Consider the following 20,499-nt stretch of genomic DNA (forward strand, 5'->3'; position numbering starts at 1 on the left):
CTGCAGTAAATTCTGTGTGAAGTCCGGAAGCTGACGCGCTATACGTTTCAGCGAACTTCTCGAGAACGAATTCTTCGAATTGTTTGAGTGGTTCAAATTCCGAACAGTGTTAAATACTGTTCGCTCTGTGAATAACTGTATTTGTGTAAAAATCTTGAATAAAATGTCTGTCTGTGACAGTGGAGATGCGAAATTAGACGCCGCTGTAAATTCTTGGCTGAAACACGATAAGGTTTGTGCTTTACAATATACAGAATTAAAAAAAAATGCAATATATTGCGGTCAGTCGTCCTTGACATGTCACGTATTATTGTGAACCTCATTAAATGTTGTTATGCCGGTCATGGAAAATTTTCGTACTGTTTACAGCAAAAAATCACCTGTCTGCAGATATAAATAGCATAATTTAATCATTAGGTTTAATGATTAAACTCTGCAGACCTAATTATGACTCAATATCTATAAATATTTTAACATATTAAGTTATTAACTTACCGCTCACATACTTCTTAGACTATTGTGGTTCCTAAGTATGTAGTTTATTTGTAAAAATATGAAAGAAAATTCCTACTTTTTTTAATGTGTACTTACACTATTATATTATATCAAATTATGCTTTAGTTAACAATACTTTTAAACAGCTAGTTTCAAGCTTTTTTTGGTAACATCAATATTATCATGTCAGTACTCAGTAGCAATTGCATTACTTATGATGAAATGATTACTAAAATTATAAATGCAAAAGTTGCTCTGTCTGTCTATTAAGCCTAAATTACTGAACCAATTTCAATGAGATATATTCAAGAGCCTGAAAAAGAACGTAGGCTGCTTATTATCTGCATATTCTTAACATAATGAGAGAAAATTCTAATTTGTGCCATTTCCACAGAATGGACTTTTAAAAAGAATCGTGGCCATCAATTTTATTTTTAACAAGACATTTTGTCTCTTCAAATTATAAAGTAAGATGTACTGTTAACTACGCAATAATGTTTCTGAAACATAAGCAGTGATGGGTTTCATCATCATAATATCAGCCCATTACCGTCCACTGCTGCATGTATGCCTCCCCTGAGCTAGAACTGTCCCAGTCCTAGCCTATAGCCTATGGGCTTTATTTACACACTTTAAAAACAATTGATTTGCAATGGTTGCTCCCATGAGCTTAGTACCTAATGTAAAGAAAATTCTAAAGGCATTTGCTATATTTCAAATTAACTTATAGTATGGGAAAATTGATTAGTCTCACACTTAGTGTAGGTACATATGTTTTTAATAACAAAGAACAAACATTTATAATTACTCATTACTACATTCCCACCATTTAATATGACCACAATAACCTTTGCGCAGAATCCAACTACACGTAAGGAGGTTCTCGATGACATCTCAAATGCTCGATGGGATAAACTTCGTGGGTGTATGCTGCAGCGGCTGAAGTTTGGCACAGCGGGCCTGCGCGGGCGCATGGGAGCTGGTTATAAGGCCATGAATGATGTTGTCGTGTTGCAGACTGCTCAGGTATGAAAGAAATCAATTTATAGCTATTTACTGCCTAAAAGTTAAATAATAGTTACTAAAATCTGTGTTGGGATCGGCTTTCAGTCTAACTGGATGCAGCTGAGTACCAGTGTTTTACAAGGAGCAACTGCCTATCTGACCTCATCAACCCCGTTACCCGGGCAACGTAGTAGTGCTTGGTAAGACTGGTTGTCAGACTTACTGGCTTCTGACTACCTGTGTGATTAAAACATAAATATACTAGGCCCAAGGCCCCTAATAATGTCTGTTTTCCTTAAAACAACTGTTTGCAAATTATTGTTTTAAGAAAACTGATGTCTTGATGTCAATGAACTTAGGCCTACGCTAGTGCTTAAATTCCTCGTAATAACAAATTTCGTTCAGGACACGTCAGATGTAATAGTAATAAGTCAATTTGTAATGTGTAATATCATAGATAAGATAAAGCAGTACAGTAAACAAAACACATTGATATGTACTAGCAACAAACAGATATTATTGCACTATACCTCTAACATCGATAATTTTTATGAGGTGGGAAATCATCAGATTGTGCTTCCCGATGATCAGTGGGTGCAGCGTGAGGGAGTGTCAGGCTGTTCTCTTATTATAAAATGCGGTAAAACCATCTCTCGAACAAAGTCAATGCTCTAAACCTGGTACTAAACCACGTTTTTTTTAAGATCACATTTAAATGTATTAACGTGGTTACTGACTTAAACCCATCTTTGCTCCTTCTCGAGCTCTTTGTGTACCTTTGCTTTTAATCGATTATTCTTATTATAATAGTATATGCTTACATAATACAAGTGATATACTTAGTACATTATAGCGCTACGGGAGGTATTCAAGTGCGATAGCTTATCGAATAATGGTCGAATAATGGCCTTCCACTTGACCTTCCATATATGGAGATAATGTTTATTTGTGTTAAGTTCAAAAATGGTACAAATCCCAAATAAACAGTCTGTTAATATTTCCATAGGTTTTCAGATAGGTCCATCAAACATCGTATGCAATATGGCTAAAGAACCAGTCGAAAATAACTATTACTCCAATTTATAATATTATAAATGTATGTCTCTTTCTGATCTCGGGACTACAGAGTCCCGGATTTTTGGGAGGCGAACGTGGGGCCGAAGCCAACACGCTGAAGCTCTTTTGAGACAACTTTAATGAAATGGCGATTATTTAATATAGCACTAAAACGGCTCCCATACTACAAAGGATAATTTTTGGCCATTAAAAATGGTACCTACGGAATCCCTACTGTGCGGGTTCAACTCATCTTGGCCAGTTTTTGGAAAGTTTCTTTTAACTTGACCACTTTCGATATCACCATGGTTTCAAATTCTAGTATACATTTAATGAGATCTGCAGGTGCCTATATACAAAGTCGTTTTTATTTACAGGGCCTTTGTTCATACGTAAAGAAGGTCTGCAACCCGAGTCAGATTCAGAACGGAGTGGTCATCGGCTTCGATGGCAGATACAACAGTAAAAGGTGAGTTTTTTGTATCACAAATCGAAGCTTTCCTAAATGATAATTAGCAAAAACCCCTAAATAACTCTTCAAGAATTTCAGTGATAGAAACAGTCTTTATTTAACGTACCTACAGACAGATTTTTACCCACCACGATCGGCAGTTTTTTTTTTATTGCAAGCTATAGGAATTTAAAATATCGCCCCTGATAATCAGATGATGACGTCACGAAATCTGGAACAGTCCCAATCGACAAGACCATCGTGTCATACCACCAACAGTGGGCCGCTAAATTGTTGTTATCAAATAAATGTAAACTATCGTGATGTCACATCGGGTCAATAGTCGTTGAAACGCAAATATTTGTTTTAAATTATTTGTGAAACTCTTGGATTATTTGCGCTCGTCTGTATCGGCTTAGTTTTGTCTGAATTGAACCGAGTTTTTCTTCAGAATTTAATCATAGCATTCATTCTTTATAGCTGTCTGGTAGGTACAGGACATTGGTTGGTCATGTAGCCTCACAGCTACTAATAAATAATATTTATTTTCCTCTAAATATCCTAAAAGCAAAGCCCAACACAGAACTGCGGTACTGGTCCCTATCGCACATATTGTTCAAGAATTTTATCCTATGACGGCCGCGAATATGATTTTATTGACCCGTTAATTTAAACCAAGCTGATTCTGGTTTTAGCCAAATAACAATTCAGATATACATGAGCAGGTCACAATATGGCATGGATTTAGAGGTTACGATATTTTTGCATAATTATCACTCAAAGCTTTTGTGGTAGATAACGTCAAATAAAAAAAAACTGATGAAATCATGCCGCGCCGACACCTAAATTGGGATAAGTAGTTAGGTATCGCGTACATGGTGACACTCACACATAATATTATGTTTGGACTTTAAAAGAGACTATGACCCTTGAGTTTGTTTCGGCGTTTCTTCTCAGGGATCAATCAGTTAGGAAATGCCGAAAAGTGATGCAATGTCCAACTTGCAAAATAAACGATTTCTTTTCATTTGTACTTTAGGGCAAAAGGAAGATTATGATGATAATCTAGATACGCAAACATACTGATACCTAGGTACAGATAGACATGACGAAACTTAATAAGTAATTTTCGTAAATGTTTCATCAGGGCGATTTTAATGGAGGATAGCTTAATCCTTTTATCGTAAGCTTTACGTAAGCCCTTACATTATTGCATTATGATAGTCGGAAAAATAGGTTGGTATTCAATGTCAGCTCTATTACTTAATCGGTTAATTAAATTGCATTCTTATTAAGTTAGTAACAATTTTATGCAATTGTTCTTTCCCTTGGCAATTTGCTGAAATTGCGGCAAATTACTTGAATATTCCGTGATATTATGCACTAGCGAAGTACATTTAACTTTGGTGAAGAATAATGGCGCAATCTAATCAGCATTTGATTTCAAATAGTTCGTAGGTATATGCCTATAAATATTGAAATATGTATCGTTGTTTGTAGATGCGTACCTAACCAATATTCCTATATACAAACTACCTAGTCTCACTTAAAGCATGGCGTATCAAGCCATTCACGGGTTTTGAATTCAGATAAGCAGTCAAGCGATGTTAATATTGCATTTAGCATTCATTTGAATTTAGTTAGAAGAAATATGTCGGTAAGGTATGCTACAAATGGGCTGCGAGAGTTCTTAAAAGAAAGAATTGCCACGACCCCTGGTACATGAATGGCTTAAGAAGGAACATGGTGGGTTTTAGTCAGTGAAGATTTCCCACCAAATAAACTTCAACTACAACAAATTACTACGGTTGCGGGATTGCTAAAAAAGTTGCCTAAACCCTGGAACACAAAAGTCTCCAAGCGAAACAAGGGTAGGGTTTTCAACCGATCCACCTAAAATTGGGAGGGGTCATTAATAAATCTCCTATATCCCCTGAATTAAAAAGATATTAAAATGTAGATGCGAAAAGGCTAAGCAGGTCACGGTGTTCAATACCAGTCATTAAGAACTGCAGTAATTTACGGCTTGCTTTTGAAGCGATAAATACGTAGGTAAGTAGATAATGATCTTCGCGTCATTTGCAAGCAATAGAACAATAATGATGCGATCACGACAGGCTTTTGTTTGCTCTAGTGTCGTTACTGTGGTTATTTATGTCTTATTGAGTTATGTTAACGTAAATACACTGACTTGTGTACGATAGAGTACAAATGTGTAAAGATTTACAGTTTATATGTAAGTACTTATTATGTAATGAACAGTTCCTCCGTGTTTCGGAGGGCGCGGTAAATTTATGAGTCCCTGCTATCGTTTGGACAGCCTTGGGGGCCGTTACGTGTAGCTAGAAACCTGTAACTACACCATATCCCAAGTTCTTCCGGGGGACTGGGTTACGAAGTTTAGATAGGCAGTCGCTCCATGTAAAGCACTGGTAACTCAACTGCATCTGGTTAGGCTGGATGCCGGCCAAAACATAAGTAGTTTGCGAAAAGGCCAGGCAGAAAACAACTACCTCTGAAGGTGTGTTCTTTCCTGATGAGTAAAACTGGCGGAACTGAAATCTGAACTTCATAAGTAGAGTTTCAGACAAAACAACGTAAAGAGTGTCTGTCGTGCCATCGATTACGATTGAAGTCGGTATTCAAATGTGTTATTATGCGGTTTCGTCGAAGTCGCCTCGCCGTGGGAGTCAGTTCTTGCATGTCACACGATCGATACCTTGATTTGACCTACTATCGTAATAAAAACTAGTACATCGTAGGTCATATAATTGAGATTTATTGAAACCACAGATATGGATAATAATCATTCATCTGTAATTGAGACATCTCGCAATAAAGGTGAACATGGTGAAATTATCCATACCAATTTTTTAAAAACTAAACAGTTGGTTTGCTTCAACGCGCTCTCAGCAATGTCAGGAACTACTTACTGCACCAATTTAAATAATTATTTCACTGTTAGATACTCCAGTTATCGAGTAAGGTTGTGGGATATTTTTTTTAATCGCTAAAAGCAATAGTGTAAAATAAAATGTCAAGCTCCAAGTAACTTATTAACAGTTTTTCATATGAATCATGTAATATTTAATACAGTTCCAAGTGTAAAAGGCTAATTACGACATTACCAATAAATAATTGGCAATAAGCACTTCATTTCAATCAATTGAAACCAGCCATATTACCTATCTAGCTTTGTGCAGTTGTTCCAATTGTATGCGTCTTGGATCCAATTGCTCTCTATTAATTTATTTCTAACGTGTAACGTGTTAGTTGAGAATATTTCGCTAGTTTGCATATTGCGTTTATATAGCTTTGTGAGATCATTGTTCTGTTCAGCTATTTTTAGATCTTCTAAAATAAAATATGGGTGTTGGTTAAAAGGGCGATATTGCAAAAAAGGATGCAGAGCGCAGTCTTGATTAAACAAGGGGAACAAATATAATGACCACCATAAAAAGCTTTGATACCCTAAGTTTTGCAACCAGAAATATCTACTGAACACCAGAAAAATAAAGTCTAAAAATGTAATAGTACCAGCTATTTTAGTCACGACTTCACTTTAAATTGTATTCGACCACCAAATTTAGTAAATGATCACCAACTCTTGACGACCAAATTAATGTATTATTTTTGCCTAAATAAGTCACTGTGATTGCCATAAAATGTAGGCCTATTACCAAATAAAGTATTATGATGCCATATTAAGTTATGTGTCCGGCTTGCAATGCATGTGTGAGTGTCAGTATGACGAGTGACAGGGGAAAATGGAAGAAAATGACATATTGCGCCGACGCCAAGTAAAATTGGGAACAGGGCAGGAGAAAGAAGAAGAAGAATGTGTTTCTCAATACACTCTTATCGCACTGTTTAGAGGCATGCAATAGACAATTTTCCACGCTAGTGCAGAATAATTTTATTACATTTATTTTATCAGGCCGAACTTATTTTTTTGGAGTCGGTTTACTTAAACAGGATAGCAAGATGTAAAAACTTTTTTGATGATCATTTACTACTTTTGGTGATCATTTACTACTTTTGGGATAACAATGATTTTTTTGGACTCATTTTGCTTAAATAGGATAGCAGAATTTAAAAACTTTGGTTATAATCTTACTTTAAAATGGTGGTTTAATTTTGGTGATCATTTACTATTTTTGGCTTACGCGTGATTTATTTTGGAGTAATTTCACTTTAATAGGATAGCAAAGTGTTAAAACTTTGGTGATAGTTTTACATTAAAATGCGAGTTTCATTTTGGTGATCATTTACTATTTTTGTCTGCTGTTTGTTACTATATCTGGTGATCAGTTAAACATAAGCCTTAAACAAGACACCATGAATTCAGGACAAGATAGTATTTTCAATTCATTTTTAATTCATCAAGAGAATAAGAAATCTTTGCTCAATAAATGGTAAAATATTTCGCTGAATTTATTACAATAAAGAGGGTATTAAGTATAAGTTTGAAAGCGATATGAATCTGTCTGTAGCACTTCTAGCTAGTAACTCTTCAAGGGACAAACGATTTTTTTTTAATTCATTATCATTTTCAATTCTTTGTTCACAGATTCGCAGAACTAACAGCGAAAGTCTTCATATCATCATCGATTCCTGTTCACATGTTCACCGAGGTTTGCGCAACACCCCTGGTGTCATTCGGCACGATCCTCTACAACTCTGTCGCTGGAGTCATGGTGACGGCTTCTCATAATCCCAAGGAGGACAACGGGTATAAGGTGTACTGGAGAAATGGATGCCAGATTATATCGCCCCATGATGATAATGTGTTGGATGAGATTATGCAGTGTTTGGAGTGAGTATTTTGATGAATAAGGGTGACCTAAGAGTCATTTATATAGTCAAAGTATTTTTATATGGAATATGTTTTTGGTTGTTTTCTCAAAAGGGCAAAAAGGGGCACCTCAAGAAGTGTAGGAAGTATTTTCTTCTATTTGGGTAGTGGGAAGTTTGCTGAATCTACAAAAATCTACATTTTGTATTACGATAAAACATTAAACTGCCCGTTTTTCACTGTATTCTACAGATAAACTCCATCCAAAGGTTGTCTGGAAGAAATTGCTATTTAGCAATAAGACCGCCGATTATACTGTGTTTTTGTATGTTGTGATGTCCTGTGTTGTGTCTTGGTGTACAATAAAGAATAATCTATCTATCTATCTATCTATCTAAAGACCCAGTGGAAGTTTAAAGCTATAGTCTAGGTTTTCCCCACAACTAGAACTAGGTACTTGATTAAAAGCTGAAGACTATAAATCACATTAAAGCCCAAAAGAGCTTTTGATAAACGGGTTTTTTCGACGAATCATGGATCCTAAATCGATCTAAAACGTATCCCTAACCCAATTCTCCAACCTTCCAGCATACCCGACGAACACTGGGACATAAAGGACATTCGTTCCAACCCACTAGTGACGAACTGCCAGGAGGAGGTCACAAACAAATACATGGATACGATCATCAGCCTCAGTCCTGAGGTCTTGGAGGAGAACAAGAGAGCCTCCATAGATGTGGTGTATAGTGCCATGCATGGAGTCGGCTATGAGTATGTTCTGAAGGCTTTTGCGACTGCTAATCTTAAGGTTGGTATGGTTATTTGGTTTGGTTCTGAATTATTGAAATGTAGTTATGACTGGTGTTACGAGGATCTATAAGGCTTATCATCAGACAATCTGACAAAAAAAAATCGAGTAAGAGCACACATAAAATTCATATACATTTATCAAAATGTGGCTTGAATTTGGAAAGCAAAGAGAGAGTGCATATTTTGAGAAAAGGACTACATATTAGAAGTTTCTAAACGGGAGAAGTAGGCCCCAAATTATTTGGGGTACAGTAGTTTTCCTCAAAGAATACAAAGTATTTAATCAAATTACTATTTTATAGCACTGTCCCACTATTTTTGCACCAAGCTCAATAACACTCAATTTTCCAGGCGCCAATAAGCGTAAAAGAACAACAGGATCCGAACCCCGACTTCCCAACGGTGACATTCCCCAACCCTGAAGAGTTGGAGTGCTTGAACCTCAGCAAGCAGCTAGCTGAGGAGAAGAAGGTTAAGCTGGTGCTGGTCAACGACCCTGATGCTGATAGACTGGCTGTTGCTGAGTTTGATGATAGGTGAGGATATTTTGATAGGCTTTTTCTAACTTTGTTGGAGTTGGCTTCTAACTGGATGCAGTTGACTGCTTACTGTAAGGGTGTTCTACAAGGAGAGTACCTATCTGACCTCGTCAACCCAGTTATCTGGACGACCTGAGTTTCAGTGGATTGATAATATTCGTTATAAGGAGTTCCTCATTCGGTATGTTAAATTGCTGCCCAGCTGTCATTTGAACATCTTTCATCGAACTTATGGCGGTCGGAAGCCTGAAAGTCTTACCAGGGAGTTTTAGGTAGCCTGTTGAGAAGACCAGATAGGCAGTAGCTCCATGAAACACTCGTACTCAGCTGCATCCTTTTAGACTGGAAGCCTAAACCAACGTAGTTAAGAAAATACCACATGTTTAATATGATGATAAGATGTATTTAATCCACAATCAAAACCTTGCCTTTTGAAATTCCAGCACAAATTCGTGGCACATTTTCACCGGTAACGAGATGGGAGCTCTGCTCGGCTGGTGGCTGTTGGACCAGTACTGCAAGAAGGTCAACCACATGCCGGAGTCTGAGGTGTATATCATGGCCAGCATTGTGAGTTCTAAGATGTTGAGAGCTATTGTTAAAGGAAGGGGGGAGTTCGTTGAAACTCTTACTGGATTTAAGTGGATGGGTAAGTACCTATGTTTTCTTTAAGTATGATTGAGCTATATGCGGTTACTTAATTTTAACACGCTTATATTAGCTTCACTTGTAACTATGTATGTAAGAAAATCTTGGAATCTTAATTTGACCCATCTTAAGATGAAATTTTGCACACGCTCTGAGTTCTAATGGTAATACATGACACGCATGTCTTTTAGTTTTTTATACTAATTTTTTTGAGGCTTTTTTAATCAGTTTTTATAGGCTTTTTCAGCCGTATCGTGTGATAAAGATTTCACATACGCGAAATCTTTTGAGCCGTACTGTCTGATATATATAAGATTTTACATACGGGAAATATTCCAGTTCTATATACTAATGTTGGTTGACTAGTTTTTATTTCTGTTATCGAAATATTTTTTAAGACGTTTAATCATCTGTTATCCTATTAATTAATACCGATCTCATTGACTATTCTTTGCCTTTTTCCTTCAATTCGATTTCTGACTATAGCCAAGTTACTACATACTTGTATAATAAAAATAATAATATTTCAGGCAACACCACACTACTATTGGCTCAGCAGAACAAAGTGCCTCTGTTCGCGTTTGAAGAGGCCATCGGCTACATGTGTGATCATCGCGTGCCGGAGAAAGACGGAGTTTCTGCTGCTGTACAGGTAACTATAAGTTTTATAGTACCTATCATTGAATTTAAATATAATTCTTTAGTGCTAGAAATATATAAATATTGTAACTACGAAAGTTTGTAAGTGTGTGTACGTATGTTCTTGATATGCATACTTACACACCTTTTCCTCAAAATAATATGCTCTTGAATATAGCTTTTTCACATTTGCCCCACACTAGTAATGTCACATTCCTATCTCTAGTGAACAAAATAAAAGATAGATAGAATATTGAGAAAGGCTGTAACAGTGATGTTCCATTTTTCTAGAATATAAACTCAAAACTGCTTTCTTTATGAATATTGTAAAGTGACAGTTTCCTTCACTTATCACTGGTGTATGTGTATTGCTGACAACGTGATATCGAAATAAAGTTTTGTAAAGTAACCAGTTAAATTGCATCTTAATTTTTCCCATAACCTTTCAATGTTTATCTTTTAAAATAAATAATTTAATTTCTCTCCACAGGTAGCATCTCTAGCCTCCCACCTATACCTCTCCGGTTCATCAGTCTTACAGCAGCTGTACGCATTGTACGCACAGTACGGGTACCACGTGACTGACAACAGTTACTACATCTGTCACGAACAAGCTACCATACAGAAGATATTCAGAAGAATCAGGAATTATACAGCTCCGGGAGAGGTGAGATTTCAATTATATTAAATAATAATTTATTTTAGGAAATTTACATACATATTACACTAATAATTAAATTAAAGTAAAAAATATACAACATGTAACTTAATTAACGCACATCCTGAAATTAGTTTGTTCAGAATCGTTTACTGAATCGATTTATATCATTTTTAATAGGCTTATGTTTAACTGATCACCAGAAATAGTAACAAATAGCAGACAAAAATAGTAAATGATCACCAAAATGAAACTCGCATTTTAATGTAAAATGATAACCAAAGTTTTAACACTTTGCTATCCTATTTAAGTGAAATTACTCCAAAATAAATCATGCGCAAGCCAAAAATAGTAAATGATCACCAAAATTAAACCACCATTTTAAAGTAAAATGATAACCAAAGTTTTTACATTCTGCTATCCTATTTAAGCAAAATGAGTCCAAATAAATCATTGTTATCCCAAAAGTAGTAAATGATCACCAAAAGTAGTGAATGATCATCAAAATTATACCAGCGTTTTAATATAAAATGATAATCAAAGTTTTTACATCTTGCTATCCTGTTTAAGTAAACTGACTCCAAAAAAATAAGTTCGGCCTGATACAATAAATGTAATAACATTATGGGGACCCTTTTCCTGCACTAGGGTGGAAAATTGTCTATTGCATGCCTCTAAACAGTGCGATAAGAGTGTGTTTTCGAGGGAGTGTATTGAGAAACACATTCTTCTTCTTCTTTCTCCTGCCCTGTTCCCAATTTTACTTGGGGTCGGCGCAATATGTCATTTTCTTCCATTTTCCCCTGTCACTCGTCATACTGACACTCACGCATGCATTGCAAGCCGGACACATAACTTAATATGGCATCATAATACTTTATTTGATAATAAGCCTACATTTTATGGCAATCACAGTGACTTATTTAGGCAAAAATAATACATTAATTTGGTCGTCAAGAGTTGGTGATCATTTACTAAAGGATGATGGGTAATTTTGTATGAACCCTGGCCTGATAACCAATAAAGTTCTAATGTATATTAGATTATTGCTTATACCCTACAGTTACTGAAATAAAACAGTTCATGTCAAGAATCTACCGGAAATAAGTACAGTCGGGCACAAAAGATTTATACTTTTTGCACCGTTTTTTTTTATGTTAAAATAAGATCCATAGTAGGAAAAATCATTGTATGATGTATTTTCGTCAACTCATCACTTATTTAAATAAGCCTAGGGTAGACTATCAATTAAAATCGGTCTTAACTAGGCATAATTGTTTTAATAGCAAAACAAAACATAAAAACTTTTACTTCTACCACCGTATATTATTTCCATTATTGGAGATAACATATCCTCGTTCTGCGGCACCAGGATAGTCGGCCCTGGGTTGTCGAATTATTACAAAAGTAGCGACCCACCCCAGCTTCGCACGGGAAAACAGTATTTACTCACTATTTAACGAATGTTATTACACATACAAACCTTCCTCTTCAATCACTCTATCTTTGAATAGAATAATATATTTGTCGGAGACTGTCAATAGTACGGACACTAAACGTCACGCAAGCGCGCCCTCTGGTGGCGTTTCCGGTGAAACAACATTTTGGCGCGCTTGGCAGAGTCGTGGTGGTCGGCGTGGCGTCCGCGGAGCTCAGTCTTGGTCGAGTCGTCGTGCTGCGCACATCTCGATACTGCCTTTCGTTACGTGTAGTGTACCTAGTGTTATTGCCTAGTGTTGTAGTACTGTTGTAGATCCATATTGTAAAGTGTGTAAAGTGTCTTTTGAAATTAAAGTGTAAAGGTTCTTCTAACCTAACAGACAGACATGTGTTGCTGGGGAGTTTGTTCCGCCACTTCTTCTCCCCAAGCCAAAACACATAGGAAGTGGCGAAGGGCGGGCGTTTTGGGGGCTGTCTTTTGTTCTGACTAATTTGAATAAACGTTTGACTTTTGAGTGTGAGTGTTTGAGTTTCTTTGAGTTATCTCTTTGCTTCATTACCCTAACTGATGTCGGACGATAGTGCCATCCTTGATGTTCGCCTCCGACATATTAAAAAACTGCATTAAAATCTGTTGCGTAGTTTGGAAGAGTTAAGCTTTCATAGGGACGTAGGGATAAAAGGACTGAAAAAGCGACTTTGTCTTATACTATGTAGTGATGCACAAATAGTAACCAAACGGGTGGTCAAGTCCGATTTAATCAGTAGAATAAAGTTATTTAAGTTGTTTGTCAGATTTCACAGAGTTCTCATCATATGGCACATCAGGCTTGTTAGCCAGGACAGTCGACAGTCATTGATGATGATAGATTGATGCCAGCACATCTCTAATTCCACAGGATTACGTAAGGCTGCCTTTTAAGTTCTGTCGTTTGGTAACCTCCCGCGATTATTAAAAGAAAATATATATGCTATTTGAATCTTTTTGAATTTAGAATTCGAAAACAAAATAATGTTTTTAAATAGGTCGAATAGTTTTATTGTTTCGTCCATTCAAAGGTGACAGGTCGGTTGCAAAAATGGAAATGTGTAAGGAAAATTTCAGTGCGATAATTTTCTACTACTTTAAAAGGGGATTTTCGCGACTTCAATGCTAGAAAGAGATTAGTTCTGTATTTAGTTATGTAGCACCATTCCTTGGGACCGCAGCACGCTGATATTTAGAATTTCAACCTGGGCACTCTAGCTTCAGTGACAAGCCACGTGAAGGTCGTCCAAAAACCGCCATGATGCAAGTTTATATCGAGGCTGTGCGGCAGCTAATCCTCGCAGACGAACATGTAGCATATGGTGAAATAGAGGCACCCGTGGGCATTTCAGGGACCACAGTCATAAATATCCTACATAAAGAACTTGGCGTAAGATAGATGATCTCTCCTTGGATACCACATTTTCTTAGCGACGACCAAGAAACAGCCCGAGCAAGTTGGTGACGTTAAACTCTGCAACGATACGACTGAGGAGAGTCAAAGCAGGTCTATGATATAGTTAGTGGCAACGAGTCCTGGATATATGCTTACGATCCGGATTCTAAGCAGCAGTCAGCTGTCTAGGTCTTCCAAAACGAGCCAAAACCGACCAAAGCCGTACGCTCGCAAAGCACTTAAAAAAAATGGTTACCCCGTTTTTGGCCAAAGGGTGATCGTGTCGCCACTATTGTACTAAAATATCGCGAGACGGTTACCGCTGACTCGTCTACCACTGTTTGATTACCAAAAGTCATCACCGAATTTAGAAAAAAATATCCAAGACGTGGAATGATACTGCACCATGACAGTGCAAGTTCGCACACCGCCCGCCAAACACTGATGTTTTTGAGTTAACAAAATGTTGAAATATTGGATCATCCACCTTACAGCTCTAACTTAAGCACTAATGATTTTATTACATTAATCAAAATTAAGAAAATTCTTCGTGGGCTACCTTTCAGCACACCTGAAGAAGCTGTTGACGTATACAAATCGGCCGTTTTGACTACCCCCACTTTGGAATGGAATAAATATTTAAAAACTGGTTTGAATGCATGCAAAAGTACATTAAAATTCGCTAAGTATTCTTAAAAAAATAATAAACGGTAATAACACATTGGAATATCTATACTTATTTCAAACGACACAACTTAAAAGGCAGCCCTCGTATATTTCAAAGCAAGATATATTATCCTGGCCATTAGATGATGTCTGTGCAAGTACTCACGACAAGTATTTGCATTAAATGGGCTCTGAACTTGACTGAACTGATTTGAAAAATCTTTCAGTGGTGGAAAAGCTACGTTATTTGTAATAAAAAGATAGGTTTTCCTTATATCCCTGCCAATGTAGTTTAATTCACTAGGCAGTCGTAGGCTTACAGGACTGATATCTTTTTTCCCCGGTGGTTAACAATGTTCCACCCATAACAAAAATTGAATTTTAGGGTATAAGCTATCATTTCATGTGCAAATGGATATTATTGGCTATGCCGGTTAAAGTCACTGGAACAGCGGAATAGTTACACCAACTGTTTTCTTTTTTTATATGGACACATGCACCTTCTGTGACACGTCCTGACTGATATTGACAATAATATAAAGCACTTAACAGCCCTCCCATACAAAATGAAGTGGTTCAAGGCCATGGGCTGTCCTATGCTATCAAGTGTCATATCTTCGTTCTCCGGTGGTTAACAAGGTTGTGCCCATAACAAAAAATGAAGCTTAGGGTATAAGCTATCATTTGATATGCGAATGGTTTTTATTGGATATAAGGGTTAGACTCGCCGGAACGGTGGAATACGTACACCATACGTTGTAGGGGAGAGTGGGGGAATTGCGGACGCTGAAGGGAAATAACGCACAACATTCGTCCTATTAGTAAAAATCAGTCGGTCTTTATTAATTATCAATCTTTAGTTATTTGTCTACAAAATCAATTATACTTTTTATACGAGACCAATCAATAAATATAATATTTTTAGCAAAAACAAAACCTTGTCAGTCCGTATTTACCCGTAGCCCTCGGGGTAAATTCGGACTGACCCTGGGTTAATTACGGACAGCATGGGGTATTTACGGACTAGGTGGACCTAGCAAAAATCACTGGCAAAAGTCTTTAGAAGAACTTCCTGCAGTGCAGTTCTCATGAGCCCACTTGTTACCCACACTTTCAACACATAATCCAGTCTTCGGTGGGAGGATCACTTCCTGACAATAAATGCAAAAGTAATCAACATTTCAACATCAACATTCTAATCAAGATTTTAAGTTAGTTTTCTTGCATTTCGTTAAAAACGGATTTTATCCTCTCTTTGGTATTGTAGAAACACTGCCATTTTTCACTTTGTCAAACAAATACCCAGCTCTGGCAATACCATATTTTTCTTCCGCCTAACGAAAAGTTATCCACGGGTTTTTTATTTCTTGTACAGCTTTTTGTAATGATTCGATTTTTTTCTTATAACATATATTTCCGAGGCATTTAAAAATGAGTAGTTATTGATTAATTTCATAATAGTTTCGAATTAGGGGTAATTGCGGACGTACGTATTTACCCCACGAGGCTTGTCCGCAATTAACCTAACTGGGTATTTTTAAATCAAAGAGAGAAATTTTTAAGTTATGAAAACGTTCCATAAAAACAAACATTGGCGCTGCAAACCCCATTGACAAAGCTATCCATAGAAAATATCACTTTTTACCAACACTTAGTATACAGACTTCTCCCTTGAATTGAAAAACACTGAAAATTAGATCATTATGCACTTTTTTAAAAAAAATTACCTACCGTTCAAACTGTGCGCAGCCGGCTGTCGTAAGTTTTTGCGTGGCACTAAAATGGCTTAAAGAAACAGATGACAGCACCGGGCTGCTGCGGGGGGAAGGAGTGAGTAGATACATGCTAGTCCGTTTTTACCCCGCGTCCGCAATTCCCCCACTCTCCCCTAAATACTACCTGCTAAATAATCTTTTTTTTTTCAATAAACTCGGAAAATATGGGCACAGACACCTTGTGTGATATGTTCTGACTAATATGGACAATAATATAATGCACTTAAACATCGCTCCCATACAGAATGAAGTGGTTCAAGTTCTTAGGCTGTCCTATGCTATCAAGTGTCATATCTTCGTTCTCCGGTGGTTTACAAGGTTGTGCCCATAACAAAAAATGAAGCTTAGGGTATAAGCTATCATTTGATATGCAATTGATTTTCATTGGTTATGTCGGTTAGACTTACCAGAACGGCGAAATACGTACACCATAAGTTGTAAATACTACCTGCTAAATAATCTTTTTTTTTTCAATAAACTTGGAAAATATGGGCACAGACACCTTCTGTGACTCGTTCTGACAATGATTGACAATAATAATGCACTTAAACATCCCTCCCATACGCACTGAAGTGGTTCAAAGCCATGGGCTGTCCTATGCTATCAAGTGTCATATCTTCGTTCTCCGGTGGTTTACAAGGTTGTGCCCATAACAAAAAATGAAGCTTAGGGTCTAAGCTATCATTTGATATGCAAATGGTTTTTATTGGATATACCGGCCAATTTTACCCATCATCCTTTGGTGGTCGAATACAATTTAAAGTGGAGTCGTGACTAAAATAGCTGGTACTATTACATTTTTAGACTTTATTTTTCTGGTGTTCAGTAGATTTTTCTGGTTGCAAAACTAAGGGTATCAAAGCATTTTATGGTGGTCATTATATTTGTTCCCTTTTTAATATAGGTAATTTTTTATCCCAAAAATAATTAAAACTACGGAAATTATTGTCATATTAACCCTGTACAGTCAAAACAAATTCAAATAGACCGTAAAGCTTGGGTTTCCTAGGAAAGCGGTGCCGTCATATAGCGGCCGTCTTATTACGGACGCAAATAGACGGTCATCTTTACGGTGATTACATGTGGAAAGTTCCACGGCCGTTTTAACACACCGTCATGAACTTTTTGTTAGTTGTATCATACTTACTAACCTGTTTTATTTAATATTTCTCAAATTTCACAACACCAATTCTGTTTAGTTGACTTTTCTATAATCTTTACTTTTTATGTTAGATATTGCCTTCGTGGTTTCGAACGAAATCTATTAAAATTTCGTCGTCCTCGCTGCTCCAAGAGTTGTAACAAATTTTTGACGTTGTTCCGAAAAAAAAAACACAAATACGTTTTAAAAAAGCTTCACCGCTTTCAATAAAACATTCACCAAACTATCTGACACCGTCAAGACGGCCGTCATGCAAATGGCGGCACCGCTTTTTGAAGTTACGGCGTCAGTTACCGCTCTCTAGGAAACCGCCCCATTTTGTTTACATAGACAACGTTCTGGTGATGTCTTTCACCGCTGTATTACGGTCGCTATATGACGGCACCGCTTTCCTAGGAAACCAAAGCTTAACTCAAAGTAATAAGACTTCGTGTATTGTCGGCTTTTTCCGTAGTTTCGTTATGTTGTGTCGAGTCGAGCGGCGCGCGGCGCGATATTTGCGTGCGTAGTAGTATGACCAAACAGTTCTCCAAGAATTGATATAATTAATTTAGTAAATAACAATGCATATACATGTTAAATTAAAAATTCAGTGAATGTATTATGATTATAACATAATATTCTAATTGGGGTGTTTGAGGGTGTGCGTTAATTACGTTACATGTTGTATATAAGGATTTGCAACGATTTTCGACCAGGATATATAATATATATGTATTTATGTATTACATTTCTTGTGGTTAAATACGCTAATTTGTATACTGGGACTACTGGGGAGTGGTTGAATTTTCATTCAGTCAAATCATTAATTTAATTTAGGCCTTTACAAGTACTTAAGAACGGCAAAATGTATAAATAAGTTTGATTCTAGTTGCCCATTCCAAGTGTAGTTTTTAAAAATAGTATGGTTTTTTAAGCTAAATAAAAATAAATTCTGAGCTATTTTTTTTTTGTATTTCCAGTACCCCAAGAAAGTGGGTGAATGCGAGATCGTTTACATTAACGACTTCACAGCCGGCGTTAAAATTCCTGAAAATGTCAACGGAGAAGCGCACTTGAGTAAGTAGCTAATCTTTTCTATGAGAAGGATGGCATTATAAATAACTAGATGTTACTTGCGGTTTCACTCGCGTCCCGCCCGGGGTAAGTCTTCCTGTATCCGAATGAAAAAGTAACTTATGTCACCCGGGGCAAACACAGTCAATTCTTTCCTCTTTGTAATAAGTATTAATATAATTTAATCGCTAAATTATGTATATTCCGATCTCCGTGACGCAATGCTGTGACAATTATTTTTACAAATTGATTATACCACTATGTCTACTTCCCCTCTTTATCCACCAGACTCAAACCTTGGATCAATGTAACTAAAAATCATCAATATTATCATCCATGCTAATTATTTTAAAAGAAGCTTTTCTAAATATTGTTCCCATCGTTTGCAGATGTCCTAGGCACCGGGTTAGACCAGGACTACACGTCGGGCGAGATGATAATCTTCCGCTGCAGCAACGGCCTCACCGTCACTGTCCGCACCAGCGGCACTGAGCCCAAGCTCAAGTATTACTCCGAGCTGGTGTGTGAGGCTAAGAGTAGGAGGTGAGGACACTTGCTAAAAAATAAGGATTTTGTTCTGCGTCTAAATAATATTTAAAAATATTTTGAGATTACATAGATAATCGGAAAATAGAAATACATCTACCTGTAGGAGCTCATCATCATATATACAATATTTTCCAAAAATGTTGGAGTCAGATTCCGCCTAAACGGGCCCGGTCTAGTATTTTACATTTAGCAACTGCCTATCTGACCTCCCCAACCCAGTTACCCAGGCATATTGCTTCATAAGACTGGTTGTCAAACTTTTCGGCTTCTGCTGACTAACCGTAGCCCGTAGCGACTGCTAAAGACTAAAGTCCATTCCAAAATTCGGAGGAAATCAGGAAATCGAAACCCATATAAGAGCCGATCGCGACAAGCTTTGCTTATATCGATGACCGTACTATGATCGATCGACCATGCGGCTTTTACTCGAGCCACGAGTACTGTGCCACGAGCTCCTTTACATCCTTTACGTACTACATCCATGTATTTCCTTTTTTACAGTGAACAAGAATCAATGAACGCCAAACTGAAAGTAATGGTGAAGGCATTTGTAGAAGAATTACTGCAACCCAGAGAAAATGGCCTATTAGGCTAAACAGAAGATTTGACTTTAACAATACCTTCGAGATTTTGAACATTTTGAATAAAGAACTCGGAACATTCCAGATTTGAAAATGTTATTCGACTATTGCAATAATCGACTAAAGATAAGATTAGTGGTGTAGTCGATGTATCGATACTTTTTTTAATGCATACTCTTTTGTATTCTGTTTTTTGATGTTACCAGTGTCTAAAAAGTGTTTAATTACTTTTCGTAATAAATAAATGTTTTTGAAGTAAATGTTTAAAAAGCTTTGTCAGGGAATACTATCGATTTTAATACTTATTCTCATTTTAAGTAAGACATACTGTGGTAATTATTACATTTTGTAAACGGATTTATTTTATACTAACTCAATTTTAGAATAAGATATTTACTACCAAAGAAATATATCAAAAGCATTCCGGACTGTGATTGTTTTCTAAAAATATATTCCAGTGAGTAAATAGGTGCACAACGATTCAGTTCTTTTTACGACATATTTTGATTGTTTTTTTTAATAGCTTGATTAGAATAGATTAAGTTTAGTAAAAAAAGTAACATTTTCAGTGTATAAAATTAGTAGAAGCCTTATGGTGTATTGTCTTTAATGGCGCTCACCTGGGTCTACGAAATAGGTATATTCATTTATATTTACATAGGTAAATAAATAGATGGATTACCTACGATTGCTTCTAGAACCTAGAATGTAACATCGAGTTAACGTCGAGTGCGGGGGTGTACTTCTCAT

At 36.7% G+C, this 20,499-nt stretch overlaps 1 protein-coding gene across 1 annotated transcript; it reads left to right on the forward strand.

Annotated features, from left to right (window-relative positions):
- The first annotated feature begins 1 nt into the window (after window position 1).
- On the forward strand, window positions 2–20,178 carry LOC110379133 (phosphopentomutase). The gene is made up of 12 exons (XM_064037435.1): window positions 2–232; window positions 1,354–1,521; window positions 2,934–3,025; window positions 7,578–7,823; window positions 8,391–8,610; window positions 8,964–9,148; window positions 9,595–9,800; window positions 10,330–10,451; window positions 10,929–11,105; window positions 18,526–18,622; window positions 19,009–19,162; window positions 19,670–20,178. The coding sequence occupies exons 1-12, from the start codon at window positions 164–166 to the stop codon at window positions 19,761–19,763; spliced, it is 1,830 nt and encodes a 609-aa protein (XP_063893505.1). The 5' UTR covers window positions 2–163; the 3' UTR covers window positions 19,764–20,178.
- Window positions 20,179–20,499: the final 321 nt, after the last annotated feature.

The sequence above is a fragment of the Helicoverpa armigera genome, chromosome 13 (assembly GCF_030705265.1).
Source record: "Helicoverpa armigera isolate CAAS_96S chromosome 13, ASM3070526v1, whole genome shotgun sequence".
NCBI classification, from domain to species: Eukaryota; Metazoa; Arthropoda; class Insecta; order Lepidoptera; family Noctuidae; genus Helicoverpa; species Helicoverpa armigera.